The sequence below is a fragment of the Hippichthys cyanospilos genome, chromosome 15, assembly GCF_059441005.1.
Source record: "Hippichthys cyanospilos isolate Australia breed blue-spotted pipefish chromosome 15, RoL_Hcya_1.0, whole genome shotgun sequence".
NCBI classification, from domain to species: Eukaryota; Metazoa; Chordata; class Actinopteri; order Syngnathiformes; family Syngnathidae; genus Hippichthys; species Hippichthys cyanospilos.
In genome coordinates, this window is record NC_142383.1 from 11550396 (window position 1) to 11576742 (window position 26347).

The 26347-nt window shown below is 37.8% G+C and overlaps 1 protein-coding gene across 3 annotated transcripts in view; it reads right to left on the reverse strand.

Moving 5' to 3' along the window:
- Positions 1-295: 295 nt before the first annotated feature.
- The window catches only part of astn2 (astrotactin 2), a 217083-nt gene continuing 191031 nt past the window's right edge, over positions 296-26347 (reverse strand). For all 3 annotated transcript variants that reach the window (XM_088435029.1, XM_088435030.1, XM_088435027.1), the window contains exons 20-23: positions 17048-17189; positions 7344-7444; positions 6650-6833; positions 296-3202 (exon numbers count right to left, since the gene is read on the reverse strand). In XM_088435029.1, the coding sequence (XP_088291155.1) occupies positions 2962-3202; positions 6650-6833; positions 7344-7444; positions 17048-17189 (668 nt within the window). In that variant the 3' untranslated portion in view covers positions 296-2961. The remainder of the gene's footprint in view (positions 3203-6649; positions 6834-7343; positions 7445-17047; positions 17190-26347) is intronic.

Below are 26347 nucleotides of genomic sequence, written 5' to 3' on the forward strand. Positions count from 1 at the left end.
TAAAAACGACCATGTAAATATTAAGGCAATATTTTTTTCATAAAAATAACCCAAAGACCTAAGAATACAAACATTTCACAAAAACTAACCACGTATAGTCAAGCTTTATTTATTTATTCATTTTATTTTTTTAAATGTACCACATATAAAAGTGTTATTTCATTGCTAAAAACTATCATGTAAGATGTTTTTTTTTACCAAAAAGGCAGTTTTGTTCCACAAAAAAGTAAGGCATTAAAAAAGGCCATTTATAGTAATTTTTTTTCACAAATACACAAACAAAAAGCCAACCATGTATAGTTAGGTGTTTTTTCACCTCAATTTTATTTTGGTAAAAAACAACCATGAATGTTTTTTTTGTTTTTTTTCAGAAAAAAAATGAAAAGTAAGGCATACTTTTTGGGGAAAAAAAAGACCATTTATAAGAAGGCATTTTTTTCTTTAAAATAAAAGAACCTATTTCAAAAATAAATATCAAGTAAAGTAACATTTTAAAAAATCATTTATATAGTTATTTTTTTCCGTCAAATAAAAATGACTAAATACTTTTCTTTCTTGATAAAACATTAAAAAAAGAAAAAAAATGAAAAATAAATATGATAGATGAAAAGAAACCTGTATTCCCAAAAAAATTACCACATATATAGCATATATTGCTATACATTTTAAGCCATTTTTCTTATAAAAAACGGCATTAAAAATGATTGCAATATTAAATTGCATGTGAGCAGCTGTGGAAAATAGAGCAAATTTTGACAAATGTAATGCAGCGTGTGTAGAAACAAACATTGTTGAACGAGCACAAAACATTACGTATATATGTATTTATACATATAAATTTTTTTAATATTTCACATTATTCAGAAAAAATGACAATAAAATCCACATATTACAGTTTTTGTACAAGTGTACAATGTACAATATAATTCCATTTTACATTTTATATAACATGAACTGAACATACCATCATTGGAAATCAAGGCATTGTCTAGGCAAAAAAAAAAAAAAAAAAGTATATTTTTCCAATTTATTTCTGCTTTGGGCATTTGAATCTTGTGTTTTTATGATTTTTTTTTTTAAAATGAAATTTTACGATATTATGTGCATAACCAGACTATTTTCTAGGGAGCCCCTTGGGTGCCAGGGTATGAGGAAAAAATATATACTTGCATTTTCCTAATGTGAACCCACAGTTTAGTAATCTGCACTCAAGTGTACAAAAACAGGTTACATTGCCATTCATTTTTTTGTTTTTGTTTTAATTATTTTTTTCCAAGATGGTGCTCCTGTTTTGTTTAACAAGGATTCAATGGGTGAATAATTTGGGCAATTTTGGCAGATTTTTTTTTTTTTTTAATTGTCATGCATGAGTTTACAGGATTACCCAATATTTTTTTTGTGTAGAGTGGCCATCTGAAGCCATGACGTTTTGATAATGATCCAGGATCCAAACAAGTCAAACAAAAATAAATAAATAAATAAATATAAACATTCACACACTTTAAATGACAGCATTAGGACAGCATCAACGAACTTTTCTGAAACCAGAAAATGAATTGCTTTTTTTTTCTTAAGAAAATGTGAATACTTAGCTACGAAAACATTAAAAAAAAAAAATGCTAAAATGGTAAATGAGAGGAACATTAAAAATTTAGCATTAGTGTATTTTTTTTTAATTGCACATTTACATTCCGCTTTATTCGTAATTGTTTTCTTTCTTTACGTCAGACCAGTCAAAAATGTTATTCATGTAAAAAAAAAAAAAAATACATTAATGACAATCTCTATAGCAGGTATACCTTGCAATTTTTTTTTATGTTTTTTTTGGTCCTAAGTCGGACCAAAAAAATATATATATGTATTTGTGATGTGTTTTCTCAAAATCAAAGTTCATATCTGTGAAATTATAAATTTTAATTGTAATAATGAAAAGGCAAACTGAGATATTGCTTTCTTCTCTTAATTCCATTTAAAATGACATATTCAAAGTTATTCAAACAATTTCAAAGTTGAAAATCTTTAAATCTTTAAAATTTTGTCACAATCATCTTTCATCTTTACTAATGTATTTTCATATACTTAATCACAATTTGAATCTTTTGGATGCTTGGAAATGAAAGGAGGTTGTTTTTGTTGAAAGCCCAAAATGGACATCTCAGTTGAAAATGTACATTTTTATCAAATACTCTCAAATCAATGTTGCTGGTTTTGTGAAAACACATCACTTAACTTACTGCATGTATTTATTTTTTAGCAAAAGTAACAAAAAAATTAGTAAAAAAGCAATGGGAAAAAAAAACACTATTTACTTTGGATTTCAGATACTGCAGATATTTTTGAGAACATTAACGCAAGCAATAAACGAGGGAACACTGTACATACATTTTTATTGTTGACTTCAGTTTTTTTTCCACACTTGCATTTATTAGTTAAAAACATTTGTTCAAAACATTTGACGTCAGGCCCAAAACATTGCATTTTCCTTGATGTCATATTTTCACTCAAAGCTTTTCCATGTTTCAACAATCATGGACACGTGTCCTATCTTTTAAGAATTGGCCAATATTTTATTCGGACTTGTAAAACGACAGCAATGCAAATGGCTTTAAAATTTCTCCTTTTAAACGTATGTATTTATTTTCAAAAGCAAACTTCAGATTTGTCTTTTTTCTCCCGATTTTCAGTGCTTCACATAAAAGCATGAACAAAGCAACTACAATGTTACATTCAACGCATTTGAACAAACCACTGGCTTATTATTGGCTGAGGACGATCTTGAATCATCCATAGTTATCTATCTACAAGTTCACGTGGCTCTTTCTTCTGTTTTTCTGCCCAACGTGACGTTTTGGGTTGTTTTGCGCCACACCTGACTTGTCCAGTGGATTTTTCGGCAGAGGCGCCCGCTACGGGGCGAGTCAGCGACGTCACGAAAGGCGAGCGCCTCCCCGTTTTTGTGTCTCACCGGAGTTTGGTGTTGCTGTACGTATTGCGCTGGACCGAAATGAGCTTCTCGGTGCAGGCGGTGCGGCCTTCGTGCAAAGAGCCGCTCCGGGCGCTGTCGCCGGGCGCCCGCCCGTCGTCGCTGCGGCAGTAGACGTACGCCATGGTGTCGGTTCGGCTCTGGATGTGCGTGCTGCGCAGGAGGGAGCGGCAGTAGTGGCTGATTTTGTCTACCCTTCGGAGGATCAGTTGGGCTTTCCTGTCACGACGACAAGATTAACAACAATGAATTAAAATGCGGTTTCGTTATCACTCGTCAAAATCCAAAAAGGAAAAGTGCGAAAATGATGTGTTTGTTGTGTCAATAAAAGAAAATGTAAAAGAAAACAATTTTTTGTTCCTCCATCCATCCATCTTCTAGTGCAACTTATCCTCTCAATGGTCACAGGTTTGCTGGCGCCTATCCCAGCTGACTTCAACTGTAGGTGGGGGACACCCTGAACTGGTTGATAGCCAATCGCAGGGGACACAGAGACCAAAAAATCACATCCAAGGACAATTTGGAGTATCAAATACACCTGCTATGTGTGTTTTTAGAATGTGGGAGGAAGCCGGAGTGCCTGGAGAAAAAGCATGCAGGCAAAGGGAGAACATGCAAACTGCACACAGGATGGCCAGAGCAAGCTGGATTAGAATTTGGGACTCTGAACTGTGAGGCAGATGTGCTAACCACATCGCCACCCCTAGTTTTGTTCCAATATATAACAACAAAAAATGCTCAAATGGAAGCCAGGAAAAAAAAAGAGGGGGTGTACTAATACAAAAAAAAATGTATATATATATATATATATATATATATATATATATATATATATATATATATATATATATATATATATATGGAAGCACTTTCCCGCCAGTAAAAGAAAAATAAACAGTTTAAACACACACAAGCACGCATGCACACAACACACACAAAAGTATTTTTTTGTGTCTAATGTCCTTTCAAACAAGGTCTACCAAAAAAACTGTGAAAAAAGGTTTCTGATTATGAAAAATATTGCAAAATATAGGAAATATATGCAAAATAATAATAATAATAATATTTTTCACTGGATGAAACATCCTTCTGAGAGTAATAGAATATATATATATATATATATATATATATATATATATATATATATATATATATATATATATATATATAATTTTATTTTTTTTCTTACTGCAGAGAGATGCGCTGAACATTCCCTGCATGCCAGACATTTGAGTTAACTGTAAATGCACTTGCCACGGGCACTCTTCGGCTGTCAAACTACTGCTGTACACGTATTTACTTAAATCTTAAATGATTAAACCTTATTCAATAACTTTACTATTCTCCTTTTCATGTTCCTTCCCTTGGCTGAAGTCAGGGAACACGGAGTGTACTTTAAGTACTGTCCTCAAAACAAAAACCAAAAAACTGCACTGTCCTCAATTGACTTGCCAGGCAATCCATCAATCAGCTCACAGGCACTCCTGCAAGACACGTGACTGGCTCCCAGCGCAACCATTGACCAATGAGGGCAGGAGTGGCTTTTTTGCGCACCTGTTATGGCCCCTATTAACCGGTCATGTGACATTTGCAAGCTGAGCTACGATTGGTTGTTACCTGCACCTTGAGCAACTGTGCCATCATTTTCATTCGACAGAAACGGCCACTCTTTGAGCTGCATATACAATAGGTGGATTATGCCGAATATTCATATTCCACATGCAATATTAATCAGAATGCTGCATTAAATACATGATATTTATTTTTAATCCACTTCCCCTTCACCAATGTGGTTTTCAACGTTAACCCAAAAGCCACAAAAAACAAACAAAAAACGGCTGCGCAAAAATGAACAAAAATGCTTTTCAAATACTCTTCTGGTGTTGGTGTTGTTGAAAAGCTCACCAACAAGAATGAGATGGAGTCTCCGGACACGCGTGTGCTCTTCTTGCCACTGTTTACGACGCGAAAGCTCAACAGAGGAAAGATGCTTGCCACGCAGAAAAACAAGCGAACACACCTACAGTCGGGTTTCAATTCAAGGTTGTTAAGCTAGTGGGGATTCTAAAATGAGTAAAACACACATGGAGAAGGGGGAAAAATTCCATTTGTTTTGAAAAGCAGTGTCTGCTGAGCATCAACATCTGTCTTTAGTTAAGCAAAAGGAGTACAGACATCCTTTTCACTTATTTGCTGAAAATGGGGGAAACATTTTCTCATTTCCCCCCTTCGAAAATTCTTGCGTCTGACACAACAGAATACCAAACACATAATCAAGAGAGACTCACAAGCGTGTGAACTGGAGACAAATGAAACATTGGGGATGCTGAAACAAACTGAAAAAAATAAAAACACGAGCGAGGAAAAACAAACCGGAGCGACTTTCGAATTGCGGCCCATTCCTTTAACTTTGCCATCGCGTGAAGACTTGCACTTGTGGATTTAAGAAACTCAGAATTGATGCTGAGGATAATGCGACTATAAGTAGAGATGTTAGAATAAAAAAAGGTCAGGAAGCTCCTTGGATTGCTGGAGCCTGCTTGAATGCTGATTGTACTCAGGTTTCATTTGGCCATTCTTCTTTCGGCCTTTCAAAAAAAAAAGAGGCACCACCGATAGAGCATGCTTGTAAATTACTCTCAATGAGGCTCCAAGCCTGCCAACATCAGGCAGTAAATAATCCCAAGAACGTGCCCCCTCCCCCCACATTTTTCCCCCCAATCTCTTTACCACACCCAAGACCACCTCCTCACCAGAGCCCACACACACACACGTATATATATATATATATATATATATATATATATATATATATATATATATATATATATGCATGAGTGATCAGTTGTAATTGATTGTTATTTGTCTTTTTTTCTTTTTTTTATTTTTACTGAAAACTATTATCAATATAATTCATCCCTGGCGGTTGTAGATGTAGGTGAAATTTTTGATTTTTGCTTAATTTGGTGCTATTTTCTTTATTTTTTATTTTCGCTTTTTTGGTGCTATTTTGTTGTTGGTGTTAGTACACAGAGAAAAAAACATGCCGAATAAAACATCCATCCATCCAACCAACCATTCATGAAATCCTGAACTCCAAAGCTCAGGGATAAATGTAAAAGAATATTTTGCAGCATAATATTCGGTTTTATTCTGTATTTCATGCTTCAAAACCGTTACATTTGTGGAACATTTTGTGAAAAATGAACAGACACTGCTTCACTATCTTAGAATTTATCTTTTCACCTAGTGATCCCCTCCGATTGTCCCAAAGCCAAATCAATAATAAGGCTGCTAGAAAACAAGCAAAAACAAAAACAAAAACTAAGTATGTTTGGTATCTAACTGGCAGTCATTTCCAATATTCCAATCCATTTTGGACTACCTTTCAAATAACTTATTTTTCTCGGATTGTGCCTTTTATATCCCCCGTATCCCTATGTTGCCATTTTTTGGTGTGATGTCATCGACAGAACTGGAGACTGGAGAATGTGAAATGATCATTTTCATCCTGCAAGTGCCGGGCAGTTATACTATAGTCATGTACAAATCCTCAGGATGACTGTAACGAATGTGAAAATGCGCGTCACACAAACGTCTAGACCTGAAAACTGTTAGATTACTCAGTCGTCTAAGTGGGCTTTACGTGAAGCCAAATCTTCTCACCTGGGACCCAGCTCGTCCTCGCTGCGCCACACAAAATCACCAAACTTCTCATAGAGGGAATTGTAGTGGTGCTGGACCCGGTAGAGCATCGGAGGAGGGATTTCCATCAGGGTGTTGTACGCCAGCTGCTGTTCCTTGCCGCTGGTGTAGCCGTTGTACAAGTTGTACACCTTATCTGCCAGCTCTTGAAAAACGAAGGAAAACACATTCAGTGTGTGCGCGTGTGGTGGGTTGAAGGGTTCAAAACAGACATTGAGATTTTTTTTTTTTTTTTTTGAATCCTCCGTCTACAACTCAGATTTTTTGAGGTTATGTTGGGTCAGATTTGCGCTGTTTTGTTTTGCTTTTTTTCCCCAAAAAACATTTGGGTAAATTTCTTCATTAGTTTTATTCATTTATTTTCCCACCATCACTTCAGTTCAACACCAAAGGTCGTTTAAGTCAGTGCAATGGCAGGGAAAACAAGTTTGTTGGTTTATGTCCTTCAGATGTGCGGAGCAGCAGACCGACTTCACATGATTTATTAGCATAAATTACAGAACGAAGAAAAACAAAACCACCCGGCATTTGAGAAACTGTAATGAGAAAATTGCTCAGTTGTATAATCAGAGTTTTTCTCCATTTTTCTTCTTTTTATGCTTCCCGAGAAAAAACAAAAAATGGAAGGCAACGATGATTCTGAGAATGTCGGTACCTTCAGCTCGGCTGTCGTCAACCATCGGACAAGACGTCCGTACGGAGACGTAGCTGGAGTCGGAGTGACTACCCCGGCTGTCCACTGCATAGAGTGTGAACCTGGAAAAAACAAACGGATGATGTCGTACTATTACAGGTATTAACACTCAAAGGCAAACATGTGACCAAAAAAAACATCTGCAGGATATTTAAACGTTATTATTTCATGTGTAATCTACTCCCCACCTGTTTATTTTAAGGGATTCTCAAAACCTTGACTGGTACCCTCCTATTTATTTGGCACAAAATCCATTAAAATTGGGCTTTTTTCTGAAATTATATCATAGTCCAACAAATGAATATTTTAAACACCAGGGATGCTAGCGAGTCGATCACGGTGGACCACCTAGCTAATTGTTGGTCACCCGCACGACACTGCCAACATAGAAAAAAATAATCCGAAAAAAGAATGTCAATCTATTTTTCACAGGACACAGTATTGTTTAGATCGAATGCTGCTTCTTCTAGCAGGTAAAGAGTATTGCTGAGCGAGTCTGACTGTCTCTCACTGCAGTTGGACAAATCTACAGACATGAGTGACACAGCCCAGATAAGTATTTTCATTCGCACGGTCTTGGCGATATCAATTTATGATCCCTCCCCACTGTCCAGTAACTAATTTAACAAACTTCCTCCATATGAGGAAAGTTTATGAGTACACTGCCTAGTTGACCTTCATTGACTGATTACTAAAATGCTTTGTCACCTAAAACCTGCACAAAAATCTCCTCTGTGATGACAAATCGCATTTAGTCGAATGGGAATATTCTAAATCATTTCTAATAGAATATTCGCTACGCAATCTGAGTCTGCACAGATTTTGACAGCGCTTTAACAGATTGGAATGAGCTGTATCCTAAACTCTAAACCTATGCTAACTCAGCAGTAATGTGATATCTACAGTAAATAGCTCAATAAAAACATTTCTAGGCCAACGCTATAAATCAATCTATGTAAGTAAGCGCAAATTTATGAATCAAAAAATATATACCAAAGTGTACCATTATGGTACAGTCAGACCAGTTAAGCACTGAAGCAAATGTAGCAGGATAGAAAACATCTTTTAAAAAGCACTCCGTTGCACAATAAGCGCGAGAGCAATTCAAGTGAGGACGTGAACGTCAAAACAAGCAACATGCAGAATATGCAAACTCCATACAAGGAGCCGAGACCAGATCCCCCAAACTCGGAACTGTGAGGCTGACAGCCTAATCACATCATTATATAAAGTCTGGAGTAAAAGAGGGCTTGACTTATCCACCCGTGAACTCTCCAGAGCAAAGTGTTTTCCTCTGGAAATGTCAAACATTACACAATTTTTGGTAGGGCTCAGTGACAGACTTCTGGACCGTTCAGTAGCCTGATCGTAAGGCAAGGGAAACGGTTTGAGATGGTCGAAGATCAGACACAAAGCACATCTCACCTTTAAATGGCCTTTTGCAAATGTCAAAGTGTGTCGCGGTGAATGAAAGGAAGTACGGGAAGAAACGAACCGTGCAGAAGTCACACACATTTAGACGGCAATATCCATTCAAGTGGCAAGGAAAAAACGTTTGCTAGCATAACCACGGAGAATCTTTGTGGTCATTTTCACTCAAAACCACAAATAGACTATCAACATATTGTATGATTTTTTTTTTTCCTTTGGTTTTATTAGAATTTCTGTGGGGAAAAACCATGAGTGAACAACAACTCCCTGAAGTTTCTATTTGTTTTGTCGCACCTGTGTCACCTCGTAATATCTTATATCCCAACGCGAGCGTGCCAAACCTCAGTCTGACCGCGTAGCCCAACAACCGGTATAAGTGAAAGCACCTGCGCAGATCCTCCCATGGAAACTGTTACTGAACGTCTGCTCGTTTATCCCGCGGCTGACTGGGCAGGGCATCTTATATTTTCAGACCATTGCGCTCATAGTTGCGGTTCAATATTTGCTGAAAAATGAACTGTATGCAAAAAACAGTCGGGGGTGGGGGCATGGATCCGCACACACACACAAAAAAACGAATCATCAAAAAAAAAAAAAAATCATTAAAATGCATATCAAAGAAACAGGAATAAAAGAGTGTTGAGCATAAAATAGTAGAGAACATTTAGTTCTAGAATAATGACAATGATGTTGAAATAATAACAATAATACAAATAATAATAAGGGAAAATAATAGGGAAAAATGAAGAAAAACAACATTAAAAAGAAGAAAAAGGTGAAAAGAAAACATACGAACAAGTGGAAAAAGAAAAGGAAGATATAGAAGTAAAAAAGAAAAAGAAAATAAGGAAGACAAGAAAAAAGTAGGAAAAAGGAAAAAAATAGATAACAAGAAGAAAGAAATAGAAGAAGGATTAAAAAAAAAAGGATAAGAACTTTCACATCACAGTTCTCCCACCCTAAGTGGCTTGTCAAGACTATAAATCTACCCAAAAATGATCTGGATTGAGAATATTTTTTTCAGTGTAGGCAAAAATAAACTTCATAATTTAGCTCTGCCGCTCTGGATCCTTGTCTCCTGGGGAGGACTAATCTTTTTTCGATGAATTATAGTAATTGTCGACTGTCAATTCTGTCACTCAAACTAGTTTCAAGGGATACTTTTTTTTGTATATAAGTCATTTGCACTGCAATACAGTTTAAGTTTAAAAAATTTATTTACAAAGCCATCCTTTCAAAAAGCATATATTTCGTGTATAATTGTGTAAAAGTTAGATGTTGTTTAAAAGCTTTATTAGTTCTTTATATGTCATTAACAATACATGGAAAACACATCCATGAGCACAGCCGCAATTGTTTTGAAGAAGCAAATTAATCCATAAGAAATGTTTCAACATTTTTATTCAATTAGTCTTTCTTCACAGAAGTGCCGCTATGAAAACAATCCAGACGACCGCAAAAACACATTGAAAGAGAACAACCAAGCCCAAATTCCAAGTAGTAACCATGCCTCATGCACAAATTCAGAAAACTTAAGAATTGGAATATTTTTATTGCATTTCTTCCGAAACCCATTTGCTATGTTTTAAATTATGTCTGGCGAGGTAGAGTCCAAGCGCTGCTTGTTTTGTTGGTAACGTGACCTGTTTGGGCATTGCTCGCATAGTTTGTCTGATCTTGCGAATGTGGTATTCCCCCAAGAACCTCACACAAGTTTGCATGGGCTTTGGTGGCTCTTCTGCACAGCAATAACAATGTCAGCCTGTGAGACTCACCCGGTATTACATGGAGATGCGCAGATGGCAAATTAGGACAACTAGACTTTTCCGAACTGCCAAAACCATCAAAGGCCCATTTTATTTACCTAGGTCAACCTGTCCCTCCAATGATGATAGTTAATACTGCTAGTTAACTTCCCAAAAGCACAGATACAGATAGACAGACAGACAGACAGACAGACAGACAGACAGACAGACAGACAGACAGACAGACAGACAGACAGACAGACAGACAGACAGACAGAGAGATAGATAGATAGATAGATAGATAGATAGATAGATAGATAGATAGATAGATAGATAGATAGATAGATAGATAGATAGATAGATAGATAGATAGATAGATAGATAGATAGATAGATAGATAGATAGATAGATAGATAGATAGATAGATAGATAGATAGATAGATAGATAGATAGATAGATAGATAGGCCAAACTGAATGACAGCCAATCAGTGACCACGTCAGGCTGATTGACATTTGTTTTTCAACCCCCAACAACTCCAAAACAAAGACACCAGGTGCAGCAAAACGGCTCTAAAAAAGCACAGTTAGAGATTAAAAACGTTGATTAATCAGTCAGTCCTTATTGCAGTTGGAGTGTATTAAAAAGAAGCGTAAAGTTGACACACATGACTTGCCTTTTTGCCTTTGCGGGTCACAACGAATGATGTGGCAGCCAGATTTGGTACCCAGGCCTCCAGTTTGCCACCTGTGACCTAGCACATATAGGCTCATTTTGTTCTATTGTAACAAGGGCAGCATTTTATCAAGGCAACCCGATGTGTATGTTTGCCAACATTTCATAGCCGCGTTTTAAAAGTTGGCTCGGTCTACCCCGACGGCAATTACAAGGTTGTTATGTGCAGTTATAAAATAGTTTCTGCCAGGACGTTAAAACCTCTCCGGGGACTCGACTGTAGATGTTTTTGTTTGCCGGTTTGAGACAAGAGTGGGATAACTGCTCTTTGTGCAAAGACATTAACATATTATGTGGAAATGGAGGGGAAACATTTTTGAGCTTCATTCGCGGATCACTGAAAAGGAACTTTTTTTGGCAGCGACGTTGGGTTTCATTCTTAAGATGCATTGAGAGCCGACACAGGGGGTCGAATAAACAGGGTGTCCGATGATGATAAAGATCGCCTGGGAGCACAAAGAAGCCAAAACGTGGTCTGGCCTGCCACGAGAATGTCAAACATCAAGTATGAAAATTGGCAAGGCACACACGAGCCTCCGTGGCCACCCACTTTCACTTGAGTCCCCCCCCCCCCCCCCCCCGTCTATGTTACATAGACGTAAACATAATCACGTGCGACTAAAAACCAAGCCTAACCTTGACCCCGAAAGGCAGCCGTTTCCTCACTAACAACCGACTTGGCCTTTGTCCCCGATTTAACAAGCTCCCCTGCAAACTAGCTGCTCTTTAGTGCCAAATGTGTCCTTGAAAAAGAGCAAAGTCAGGAACACACACATTCACACGCACACACTTTTAAGAGGCCGCTTGTCTGCTGCAACACTTTGGGTCCCCACGAACCTGTCAGAGCCCGCGGGTATATAAGGCATTCAATTTACCTAACACACACATGCAAGGACACACACATATGACCTTAAGATGCCACTACAAACACTTTGGCCCAGCAAACCTGTTAGACCCCACAAGTATAAAAATAAAATCACACACACACGCATTCTCACAAACATAGTCACACACATCATTTGAATTAACACGCGCTTAAGTAGACACTCGCTGTGTCAAACACTTTGGTCCCAATAAACCTGGATAGTAATTAATCAACCTAATACAAGTGCACACACAAATGACCCTAAAGGAATAGTTTTATTATACTAGTTATTCTAGTTTTTCAAGTACAATCTATAAAACCACATTTTTCTTAGCTAATCGCAAATGGCATCACACGTGTGCAAGGCACGGGTAACGACCATTCGCAGCTTGTAAATATCACATGACCAAATCCAGAAAATTGAGGAGCCAATAATTTTGTTATCATATCAACCACCGTATTTTCCGCACTATAAGGCGCACCCGATTATAAGGTGCACCCTCAATTAATTACATATTTTAAAACTTTTTCCATATATAAGGCGCACCGGATTATAAGGCGCAACCTCAATATAGCAATACTCAAAGTAATAACAATAATAACTCAAAATACTAACTCTAAACTCTCAATAGAATAATAACTCAATGTCAATATGACCAACCTTGTTCAACTATAAACACACAAAAGAAACAGGTAAAGTTTACTTTATCAATTCATTCCCCATTTACGGATCACAATCTCAATATCGATCCACATATAAGCCGCACCTGATTATAAGGTGCACCATCAGCTTTTTAAAAAAAATAAGGCTTTTAGGTGCGCCTTATAGTGCGGGAAATACGGTAATTCCTTGACAGAGACATAAAAAATCTATTACGACTGGACAGCTAAATAAATCAAAACACCTTCTGTACCCACATTCACGAACCGTTGCATGAGGGTAATTCTTTCCACATACACAGAGATTTGGCATCTGGTGTGACCTTGTGCCAAAGTTAGGCGAAAGCTCAGCAAGCAGCAATGCAAGGCAAGTGTCGGATTAGCGTGTAAATGAACTACATTGCCATTAAAGTGAGTAGTTTCCTCGTAATCCGAGCAGACAGTCATGGTATGTACGAACAAGAGATGACAAGACAAGAAAGCCCGAGAGAAAAGGATGCCTGGCACAAAGTGACAGCGAGAGCGAGCGAATCAATTAGGGCAGTATTTTTGGCATGCGGGTGGACACCAGGGCAGGAGGGGACGCCTTTTCCATGACATCAGCACTTTGGACGCACATCAGTGGAGCCAGCCCGCAAATCGAGCCGAGCTGCGTCGAATTGTTTCTCGTCGCCGCAAGAATTTGTGGCAGCTTAGAATATCTGACTGCTTGGAAATCCTCAAATCTTGCAGATCAGCAACAGCATCACGGCCCAGAATAACAGTGACAGCATCTTGACAATCAGCATTCCAAAACGTATCGGGCAGACCCTTGCAGCCTGTTGACTTTCTTCGACTCGAAACCGGGCCCCCGGCTTGGAAACCGGCACCATGCTGCAATCGGCGGGCAATACCTGCTAACTTTTTCGACAAGGCTTTCACATGGCTATCCGCTTATTACGTTTCTGGACAGGGAAGAAGACACTGGAAAGAAAAGAAAGACGGCATAAGGAAATGAAAACACAAGAGAGTTGATGTACTGCCGAGCAGAGCGGGAAAGAGCGCGGACAACATATAATAAACCCGATCCCCCAAATGCTCATGAGTCATTCTTTGGAAAAGTTGTATGGGTCATTTAAGAACTAACAACTGACCTTTTTTTTCGGGAGTCGTCTTGTGCAACAACTGGCGAAGAATATTTGACGAGGTCTCTAACCCGTTTTCTTATACGTGTCTTTTGACGATGGAAAGCAGGTGAAATGCAAGAAAGAAAATTGGCTTTTTTTGGTTTTACCGTTCATAGAACGGGGGTGCCCATGCGGGGTGCATTGATAGGACAGGAGGCGGTTCACCAAGGCCAACAATAAGATGGATGAAGTGGTAAAGGAATTCCAACAAATGGACTGTCTGGTCTGGAGACTGACTTTCGTAGACAATTAGAAGCAGCTGAAGAGTAATCAGGAAGATGTTGGGCAGTTTGCAGGAGATGAGGACATTGTCCAACAATGCACGCAGTCAAAAACAAATGGGACGTACAAAGACATCAATCAATGACACATTTTCGGGGTATGAATGATTCATGATTCAAGAGGCCGTCTGACTTGTGAACATAATAAACTATGGGGCATATAATGAGTTCCGCGGACGGCTGCCTTTTGTTCAGCATCATTGTCAACGAAGGATTAGAGATCCAAATTTATGAGGATTGTCTAAATTCAGCATATTTATTTGGCAACTGTCGTTTAGAAATGAGTTTCCTGTGGGTAGTAATTTTTGTAAAAGACATTTTCCCTCTTCCCTACATAGGATGAATCCTCTTGAGACCCGGCCTATTCAATTGTGCAGACTGTTGTGTCCATTTTGTGTGTCCATTTTTGTCCCGGCAATACAGCAATGGTAACTGCAAGCTACAAAACGAGACACTAGTGGAAAGCCTGTCGATTTGAAGCCTCTTTGCTTGCTTGTCCTTTACTGAGCACAGGAGAACTTAGGAGTTTAGCTACACTAAGCCAGATTTAGACCAAAATGGACTTTCACTCGGCTGGGAAACGACCACTCTCTCTCTCTCTCTCATATATATATATATATATATATATATATATATATATATATATATATATATATATAAGATAAAGATGAGAGAGAGAGAGAGAGAGAGAGAGAGAGAGAGAGAGAGAGAGTGGTCATTTCCCAGCCGAGGGGCATTACCCTAGGTAGAAAAGCGATATATATATATATATATATATATGCATACATATATATACACACACACACACACACACATATACATATAGCGTGTGTGTATAAATAAAATATTATTAATATTGAAACTGAGAGGCAGTAAATGTTCCTTTGCAATAAATATTTAAAAATATTTACGCAAAATTATGCCATAATTATATATTATAATTGGTTTTTATAATTAAATCAAATGACTTGAATGTTTTCAGAAATGAGCACTTCTCTTAATGTGAGTCTGACGTCTCCATTGCAAAAGAAATTCCTGCTGCCATAGCACGTACCTCCAATCCAAGCCCAGTGGAGGTTTTATCTGGCTACTTGATTTAGACAAGTGCATTTGGCCGCAAACAGATGTGAACTCAGACGTAATTTCGACGTAAATTTGCCCTTTATCAGTTCAAAAGAACGCTGAGAAGAATGCATAAACAAAGATAACGTGGCAACAAAGTTTGAAATTAGCCATGTTTTGTAAGATTTCTTTAGATTAATCCAATGGTCATTCCCCAAATATTTTTTATCTACTGATAATACTTTTGGGAAATGCATCATTGTGAAGCCAACATGTTGACTGTAATTCCCGAAATCTTTTTTTTTTTTTGCCTTAAGAAAAAAAAAAGAATGAAAAGCTGTAGTAGAAATAGAAATGTAACTATTCCTTTGATGTCGCATTGATGTCACAATTCAAGACATCATCGTTCCCATCCAATTAAGTCATGTAAACTATTTTTTTGTGTTTGAGGGTAACAATTGAGCTTCCAAAAACAGATCAATACCACAACAAAGCCACAACAACACATAGCCCGTGTCTACTTGAATCTCCAAAAAGCCGTCTTGAAGTCCACCTGAAGCCTCTTTACTTACTTAAATTTGAAAACACTGTAAACGGGACCGATCAGAAACATTATAGACTGCAACCAAACTGGTTTTTGAATCCATAGTATTTGCTTGGGTTCCCCACTGATGGTTTCAAAGACATGGGATTACATTGTTTCCTGTTCCATCCGTCCGTCCGTCCATCCATCCATCCATCCCAATTCCCAATCAAAGCCATGCCTAAACACACGATTGCCAAGATGCCGTCCTTTTTTTAGTTCAAAGGAGAATTCTCGGAGGTGAACGTCTTGGAATCTTGGCATCCAGTACAGCAGATTCCTCTATCATTTCCCAAACGCCCCTATCATTGTCCCCCCGCAGCAGAGTATTCAATATTACCACAAAATTGATTATGTCTGTTCTTGTTTTAGTATCTGGTGCATTTCACAGTATGATGCTCAAGCTTGGTTGTTGACTTTGGAGTTTATGGATAGCCTGCCTTCGTCTGAGAAACCCCACGGTTGTAGGAATCTGATGAAATATTGCTAAGGCAGTGATAAGAGACAGTTGGACCCATCTATTTATTACTACCTCGGAGGTACAGAGGTGAGTCAAACTGAAGCCTGTCCAGTTTGCTCTGATCTTCCGACGTTTGCTTTGGCAAACTTGAGAGCCGCCAAAAAAGTTGTTGAAGATCGTCACTTTCAGTTTGCGTTGCCAAATATCTGTTTTATATCAATGCGCCAGAGCTCTGAATATTGACCTTGTGTCCCTATTTCTGGAATCAATACAGTTACCAATTTCACTCTCAAATAATCCAAATCGCTCAAATTTGGCTAGCTTGGATGAAGATAGTTTTTCTTTGAAAAGACCTTCTTTAGAGTCTCTTAACATTTTGAAACTGGAACAAGAAATGTCAAAAATTCTTGGCTCCTGATGGAAGAACATCATAAACGCCCAACAGATTTGTTCTAAAATTTGGATTTGTTCAACACTGCAAGTGAGTTGACTGTAGCAAAGCCAGGGCCTTGTCAAGATCATCTTCATACTTTGTCCACTGACGTGTCACAGTTATGTCCATACTTCCAAGACTTAAATAATAAATAAATAAAGTCTGAATGACCAAAAATTAAATAAATCAAAACAGAGGAAATCATTTTTTTTCCAGGAAAACTTGTCAAAGAGCATTCAACTTACTTGTAGAGACTGTCAGGTTCCAGGCACTTGAAAACGACGGAGTAAAGCAGCGTGTGAGGATGTTCTCCGCTTCTTTTCCCGGGCACAACGCAGGATGAACCCAATCCCGAGAAGAGATCATCCAACAAGCTCAAAACTTCACCTAGCAGGGAAATGGAATCGGAGAAAAGCTTAATCAAAAGAAAGAATGAAAAGAGCTCCTACCTGAAAGGTTAAACATATTCCACTGTCAGATGTTATGATATAAATTACACATTCACATGTGTGGCATGGTTCCGAATATTTTGGAGGCCTAACTAACATACTAAATTTATATTTTCAACATTAAATGTCCAAGCTTATGGTAATACTTTGCAAATATGCTATAAGAGAGTCAGCACCCCCCCCCCCCCCCCTTTTTTTTTTGTGCGGACCCACATTGCTATTTTCCAGAACCCGAAGGGATGATGGAAAGGTGGGAGCTATCAAAACAGTTGAAAAAGTCTGAAAAGGTTAGATTTCCAACTATTTCTACACACAGGCAAAGGGCAGCTTAGTCGGAGTTTAGAATACAAGCGCCAACTTGTAAATACAAGACTAATCTGGCTGGCAGGCCACAAAGTAAGAAGAGAAGTTCGAGAGGGGACGGAAAAGAAGTCAATGAATGAGTGATTTGACCTTTCTGCTGAAACAAACCTGAGCACACAAAATCATTTCCTAAAAAATGCATCCTTGTGCCATTCCTCTTTCGAAGGTTTAGCCTTTTTAACGCATGCCTCAATCAATTCGTCTATTCCGTAGATTATGTTCATGTTTTCTGCCCTATATTGTTTTATGAATTGAAGTAATTGATCACTTTAGGTAATAATATACTTAAGTGATTACGTTAGGTCCCGATACTTGTAATAAATTACGTCAGTAATTGAGTACTTTAAGGACTAACGTACTGAAAGTAGTTAGTTACTTTAGGTACTATAGCACTAAAGTAATAAATGACTTTAGTCTGCCATTTTTAGACCTTCTGACAAATGACATTATATTTGGAAAAGAACCCAGCGTTAAGATTAATACCTTTAGATTATTATTTTGCTTTAATATGGTTTGTCGTTTCAACCAAACCAAAACCAACCGACCTACCTCGATGCAAACTATGGTCGAAACTTTATTTTAACTGTTGCTTATACTGCTGCCTGCGCTCTACAAAATAATAACTCTCACCACCAAAGTTACTCACGCCAGCGTTTTGTGGAACAGTAATTATCCCACTCAGACCACTTAATTAATCACAGATATAATTGTCAATGATCTATGTACCCCTTCTAAAATAATTTGACTTCATCATGCCTCTGTTTCCCCTTTGGCTAAGTGCAAATTTTAAAGTAAAGTCAACTTTGACAATTGACATCTCAGGGCAGTGTGTACAAAAACTGGCAAGAAAATAAAAACGATCGAAAAGAGGAAGCGAAAAATACGTTGATGAATGATTTCAATCATTGTTTCAATAATTAGAGTCATGCCTGTCTGCATAAGAAAAAGCCACTCAAGTGAGTATACGTCATTACCGCATACTCTTGACCCATATAAATCCAATGATAGGCCTACTGACTCATGTTCCACTTGCGTAAGCCTGTCCATGGCATCTGGTTAATCTGTTTCGAGCAGGATGCAGCTCATTGCTGGTTTGGCTCTGCTCCTTTTGCTTTTATACACTGTATATCATACATTCAGCGTAAACAGTATGTAACACTCAAGAAAAATACACATTTTTCAGAGTGTACTTATTTTGGATATGATTCCCCTAGATCTGTTTAGCATCTAAATTCAAGATTTCAACTGCCTGAAAATGAAATCATATGCATTCACACTTGATAAACTTTGCACTTTTTATCTCTGAGATGAAGACATCATTTCATACTTTTCTTGTTATACAGTACTTAGAAAACAATTTTACATTTGGATATGGGCCGAGGGAAAGTCCTTAACCAAAATTCATCACTCAGAGGTTTGTACTTCAACAGTCCAAAAGTTAAACTTAGCATTTGGGAAACTATTCCTCAAATGCTTAAGATTCAAACTTGGCATTTCAGAAACAGGTTCCTGGAAAGTCTACACCGCCCAACTTTTATTTTCTGAAGGCCAAAAACAAGCTTAATATTTCAGAAACCGTCCTTTGAAAGCTGAAACCATAACCCAAATGTTTCGAAAAAACTGTCCAGAAAAAGTCCAAAGTCCAGTCCTTCTAAACATTATGGAAACCAGCCATCAAATGTCTCCAACCTGAACCTAACCCGAAATAGAGATGGAAGTCCCAAACCCAAACTTGGAATTTGAGAAATCATCTCCTGAAAGTAAATGTTTCAGAAACCATCTCCCCAAAAAACAGAATCCACTCAATAATTGTGAAACTGCCCTTGGACAATGCGAAAACCAGAACCTAACATTTCAGAGACACTCCTAGAATAAGCAAAACCCCCCAAATTAAACCTTGGATGTCTTGAACCAAAACATAAAATTCGAGAAACAAACCCCTGAAAGACAGACACCCATGTTTCATATTAAGGAACCAAATCAAGGATTAAGCGTACTATTACTTGATATGGCAGCACAGCATCAATATAAGGGGTCGAATACTAGGTCCATTTAGTCAAAGGGAGTAAGTGGATGTCATGTGTCATGTGTCTGTAACAGCACGCAGACTTGACAGAATCCAAACAAGGGGCTGACGACGTCTCTCAATGAAGCTTGAAGCGGCTACTGTATTATCATCCATTTAAGCTCTTTATGTTTGTTTAGAATTAAAAGCCCTTACTGACAGAACCAAACCAGAACCAAACCAGCGCATTCCACGGGTCAACAGTTAAAGTATCGGATGTATCACCATGACCACCCTTGAAATGTACTTTTGGCGTTCGGTAAATGCCACTTTGTGACAAGCTAACCAAAATGAGGATAAAATATGGAGATCATTTTACCTTCTGCCTTAATCCTGGACTAAGTGATTTTGTGACTAAAAGACGTCAAATCATTTCCAGTTATATTATTCCAAAACAAAATACAAATGGCCCTTTTTGAAAATGACATTGGCAAACTGCAGCAAACTGTTTGTATAAAGTCTGATCTTGAGCAGCTCATCCAAACATAGGTGATTATTTGTCTTTTAAATCATTAATGAATAAATATAAGATGTTAAGACCTGCATGTTATACTATCAGTCATGTTACGCATCATAGGAAAAATGTACATGAAAAGCTGGATTTTTTTGGAGAATAAGTCTCAATTAAAAGTTGGATTGTTGGGAAATTTCCAAATATATAGTGTTCTACTTTTTTATTATTTTTTTGTGTGTGTTCATGTTTATTTTCCTACATGTTTGAAATAAAGAACTTGAACTGAACTGAATTGAACTGAACTACAGCAAGGGAAAAATCTATTTGACATCCATACAAAAGCCACAACAAATAACAAGGTGCACCATCATTTTTTGAGAATTTTAATGTGCCATAAAGTCTGAAAATGTGCTACCATTGATAGACCCCATGATAAGAAAAAAATCTAATTGACATCTATGCAAAAGCCACAACAAATAACAAGGTGCACCATCATTCTTTGAGAATTTAAGTGTGCCTTAAAGTCTGAAAAATGGGCTATCATTGATACGCCACATAAGAAATTAATCAATTTGACATCCATACAAAAGCCACAACAAATAACAACATGCACCATCATTTTCTGAGAATTTAAGTGTGCCTTACAGTCTAAAAAATGTGCTATCATTGATAGCACATAAGAAAAACATCTAATTGACATCCATACAAAAGCCACAACAAATAACAAGGTGCACCATCATTTTTTGAGAATTTAAGTGTGCCTTAAAGTCTGAAAAAATGTGCTATCATTGATACACCACATGACAAGAAAAAACAGTATTCAAGTACAACGGACATTCAAACTTGACCCATAGGCGGCGTTACTCATCTACAACCTCTCACTCGGTAGGTTGAAATGGCTTACATACCTAAAATTAGCCAAATAGTCAAATTGGGGCAATGTTTTGGTAGAAAAACAAACAAAACTTAACAAAAGTAACCTTAGTGTACCTGCGGTTCACATTTTTTTATCAATACAAAAAAAAAAAGCCAAAACAAACCACAGCTGGCAAAAATTACAGCCCCTGAAATTCTATTACGGTAAAAGCCATTTTGCGTGTTCTCCAGCTTACATGGTGATTACAAAAAGCTGATGCCAAGTGATTTTTTTTTCAAACAAATGATAGCAAATCACAAAGAGGTGCAGAGAGACAGCATGTAAGAAGATGCTCAAATGTATGATGTAATTCCTTTAAATCAACCATACAATATTCGCATCAGAACTTCCTGACCCAGATTGACCCAAATGTTGAAGGAACACTCTGGCAAATGGCCGTAACGGAACACAATATCGCACACAAGATGTATGAGGAGGAAATTCAAGAAGTAAGCCTCAGTTGGACGGTATCGTGCGCACGGGCAGCTGAAAGCAGGAAAGGACCAATTACAAATAATGAGCAGAAAAGCAACACATGTATGTGCAAAGCACATATTTTACCACGCACACTGCGCCCATTTACATGCATTGCGTAAATATTGGAGTGAGTCCCCCTATATTCACACTTTAGGGGCGCTTCTTTTAAGGTGAAGGCAAGTTTGAGTAAAGGTGGGACTTGTAACAGTTTGTGAAAACGTGTGTGTGTGTGTGTGTGTGTGCGAAACTGATGTGTTAATCCTCAAGTTCAATGGGTTGGAACAGTCATTTGAGGGAGTTTAGTAGGAAAAATATTTTGGTTTCACCAACCCCCATATCACATGTTTTGGTTGATGGTATATTCCTTTAAAAAAAAAAAAAATACATATACACTAGATGTGATGATGCATTTTCAAAAAATCTGGTTTATGTCTCAGAAATTAAAATTGAGATAATTATACAATTATAATTCTATTAATTCCCTTTAAACATGATATATAATACATGGAGGTAGCTCAAAAATTGATTATATTACAGATATTTGAATGATGCAGAATTTAAATCTATATCTATCTATCTAGTATGTCGAGCATATCTGTCAAGTGATATATATTTAAGAAATGATGACAAAATTTTCAATAGTAGCTGTGATTAATAGCATTATTTTAACAACTATTTTGTACGACGGTTGATAATAGTGTATACAAAATTAAAATAATGTGTAAATAAGTGTATTTTGTCAAGTATTATTTAATTTTTTTTTCCATTCAGTTTTTTGTAAACAAATGAATCCCCAAATTTGTCATAATAGTTGTGATTTTGTTGTGAAACAATTTTTACCAATTGTTTTTAGAAAGCTTGTAATATATGTACTTGATATTAAACATGGTGAAAACCTAAATTCAGTCCCAGAAACTAGATCAACGATAAATCCAATTTTTGTGTCAAAATGTATGTGTGTGTGCTTTTTGTTTTGCCAAAATGTTGTATTTATGTTTCCTTGGACTGATTTAAACGCACAACTGTGTTGTTTCTGGAAATAAATTCAATTTTTTTTTGGTCTCTGTTTCCTTCTAAATTTTCATGAGAATAACAGGCATGGATTTAAAAAAAAAAAAAAAAAAAAAAAAATCATAAAACACAAATGTGTGAACAGGACGCAACTGACCCCGCCCCCCTCAAAAAAAATAAACAAATCCTTGGACTATTCTTGGCTCTGACTTTTATGTTTATTGCCTGAGTGTGCTGCGTAATATGTAGTGAAAACCTACTACTGATAGGAATTAATTGCTCTTCAAAGGCAGCCAAACACTTCTTTCCCTTTTTCTTTTTTTGGCCAGCACCACAACAGCACCATCGCTCAGCGGCCTGGTTGTCATTATCATTGGTCTTCGCATCACTGTGCTTTTTAAAGAGTAGTCGCAAATATTCCACTCCACTTATCCTCTTGACTGTATTCTTTTCTTCCCCCTCCAAACATGTGCACCACTTGTGCTTGTCTGGATCCCAATCATCACGTAAAGGGGATTATGGAAATTACAATATCAAGAGTGATCATTAGGATTTCATAATAGAGTGATGTATTGCCCCTGGCAAGTATCTGGGTTTCATTTTGTTGTTACTGCACATGCCCTACTGGGTCCCTTTGGACCAGGCAGTGGCGTGGCAAGCTCGACTGATGACTTTAGCTATTCGCTCTCATTGTTAGTGTGGCGGTACCTCAAAGTTCGACCGTGGTGGTGGAACTTCAGCCTTTAGCATTTAGCAAAATTGTCCGAGGTTAAGCAGTGGAATATCATGCACGGTGAAGGGAAGAGGCTCAAATAGACTAAGCCTGATGAAACTGAAAGCAAATAGACAGCTCCAAATGTGTAGTATTAGTCATCAGATTCATTGTACACCATATTTTACCGTATTTGCCCAGATACAGGACACACCTGTGTATGGGATTCACCCTTGATTTTAGGGTCAAAATTTGGTATTATTACCATGCACCAACAAATTGGCCACATTGTAAAAAATCTAAAAATTTTTCATGTTTTCTTGTGTTCATATACACTACATTTTATATATATATATATATATATATATATCTATATATATATATATATATATATATATATATATATATACACACACACATGTAATATCACCTACAGTAGTCGGCTACCATGTGCAATATATAGAAATTGATTTAAATGCCACAATGTGTTTTTTTTTCTTGTTTTTAATACAGTACATTGAAAATAATTCACGCAAAATGGAGTATAGCATCTCGGGTTGTCCCTCGGCAAGAATTCCGTTTTCTCATGTGGCCCCTTTGCAAAATTAATTGTCCACCCCTGTTCTAAAAAATGGAAGGATGGTTTTGACCATAAAAGTGTTTTCATCCGTAATGTAGTGGTTAACATAGCAGAGTGTACAGCTGCAGTGGGATTGATTTACGCTTAACAACACGTTCACATTTTCCCCGCAGTTGACTTGCGACCAGTACAGGGTGTTGGTATTAAAAAGCACCAAGTTTGAATAGCAAGATTTCAGAGTTTAGGAGCATCTGGAATAATGATCAACATGAACTAAGCGTATCCAAGTACTACGTTCTATATTGCATGATGAGGAAGGATTTATCACTCGTGTTTTTGGATAGCACTGTTTCAACTCTGACGACTGCCAAATCTTAAGCATGAAAAAAAAAAGAAGTCATTTTTCTCCTAAATTGCTGCGTTCGAACCAACTTTGATTGAGAATTGAGTCTAGTTGGTAAATTCTTGTATATCATTTCAGCCCAAATATGACTATGAATGTGTTTCGCCATCCATAAACAAAAGTTGGGTCAGATTCGTCATGTTCAAAGATTATTCTTTCATTGCTGTAGCGAACACAACACTGAGCTTGCAAAAGACTGACTCTATATTGTATACCATAAGACAAGCGAGCATTAAAAAAAAAAAAAGGTTGATGAAGTGCCACTAATGACGTGTTTGTGAGGAGGCAAAAATGGAAAAGAATGGGCCGAAAAAAAAGAGAGGGAATGCAGAAACCCCTTGGCCCCCTGCCTGCGATCCGCAATCTGCTGATGGCGAGGCTCGTGATGAGGAGGTGCACAGCATCCATTTTTAGCGATGAGGTCATCTTTAATTAACAAAACAAAGAGAGTCAGCTGTGTCACTCCAATCTGTTATCTGCACCCGTGCTCAAGGACGCCGGTTATCTCCATATAATTCAATCTCTTTGAATAAGGGCTTATCGACGCAATTGTGCATTGACGGCGCGCTTACATAAAGAAGGGAGCGGGATACCTCGTCGGAACATAAGGAAAGGAAAAGAGACGTTCCAAATGTCATGGGCATGTCTGGCTGGAAATGGCAAAAGGAAGGTGCAGGGATCAAACAGTTGGTCGGCTTTTTACAGTGCAAAATTGCAAGTGTGAAATGACATCATCGCCTCTTTTCTCTTGCCCGTTATTCCCGACGGACGGCACGACTTTCCAATGTTTTCAAACAACCGCTTCACACACTTCCTACGATCCCCGCAATCCCTCCATCCTGGCTAGAAAAAAATCAAACTCAAGATCTGCTCTCATTCAGATGTAACACACGCAAAATGGTCCCGCCAGTTTTTAATTAGCATTAAACATGCGCACGTGTGCGGACATAAAAGTGTCGCCTCGGCAGAAGTGTGATTTAGGGACACCGAATTAGCGGCTGACAAAACAACGGCATCGAGGAAAGGTGATGACGGAAACCAGAAGCTTGTCCGCATTTGTCACGTATACGAGGCGCCTTCCACTTAAGCATTTTATTAGACACTTTTCATAACGATTTTGGCACCTTCCCCTTTTTCCTTTTGGGAACTCACCGTGCGAGACAGGAAACACAAACGTCTGACGTTACAGACTAGGTAAGCCGCTAATCATTCCCATGCAGTCAAAACAAAACACGCAATTTAGTGCAAAACAAACCCAAGTGGTAGAAACCATGTGAGGTGCTTTCCTGCATTTCCCAAAGTACCTGCAGAGTATCCCCGGCTTGACCTACATACCACTGTCCGATCAATGCGGCCGAGTCTTAGGAGGTCATATTTGGAAACTGCTGAAGGGTTTCAAGAGCGGGTTCAAAGGCTATGCCTAAAATGTCAATCTAACTATCATTTCCAGGTAAGAGGTTCTCCAGCTAGCATGCTTATAATATGATCACCAATTTGGGCTTGTATCACAGCTGCTTTGACGGGCCATTGTGGACGAACGCCCAAACTGACACTAATGCATCAGAGCTGCTTATTCAATGGCTGCTTGGTGAACGCTGCCCCTGACTTGGTGTGCCATCTAGAGGCCGTCAAAGTAAGACCCCTGTGATTTGGGGTTTTCCCCCCAGAGCAATCTCATGCAAGTATTTCTATGTACACTTAAAATATTTTGAGTGGGTCTGTCAAGAGATTAAAAATAATAATTGAGATCTGTAATTGATTGATCTAATTCATCTCACCTAAAAAAAATTCTGAGAGTAATACTCTACATTTTTCTTTATTTAGATACATTGTGTTATTTGGATCAAAAGACTAATATCCAACAATGGAAAAAGTGGTGTCACTCATTTATTTTCTTTAACAGACTAACAGATAAAATTATAACCTTGCACCTTTAGCCGTATTTGAGACTAGTACCAAATGCCGGCTGCGACCTTAGTTATTGACCATCAGGAGGAATGCTACAGTTTCATTAGCCAATCGGCAAATAATTAGGAAATAACATTATAATAAAAGATCATTCATCTTGTTCGTCGCTGACCTCCTCAAAATGGGCTGTCTAATTTAGTCTGTCAA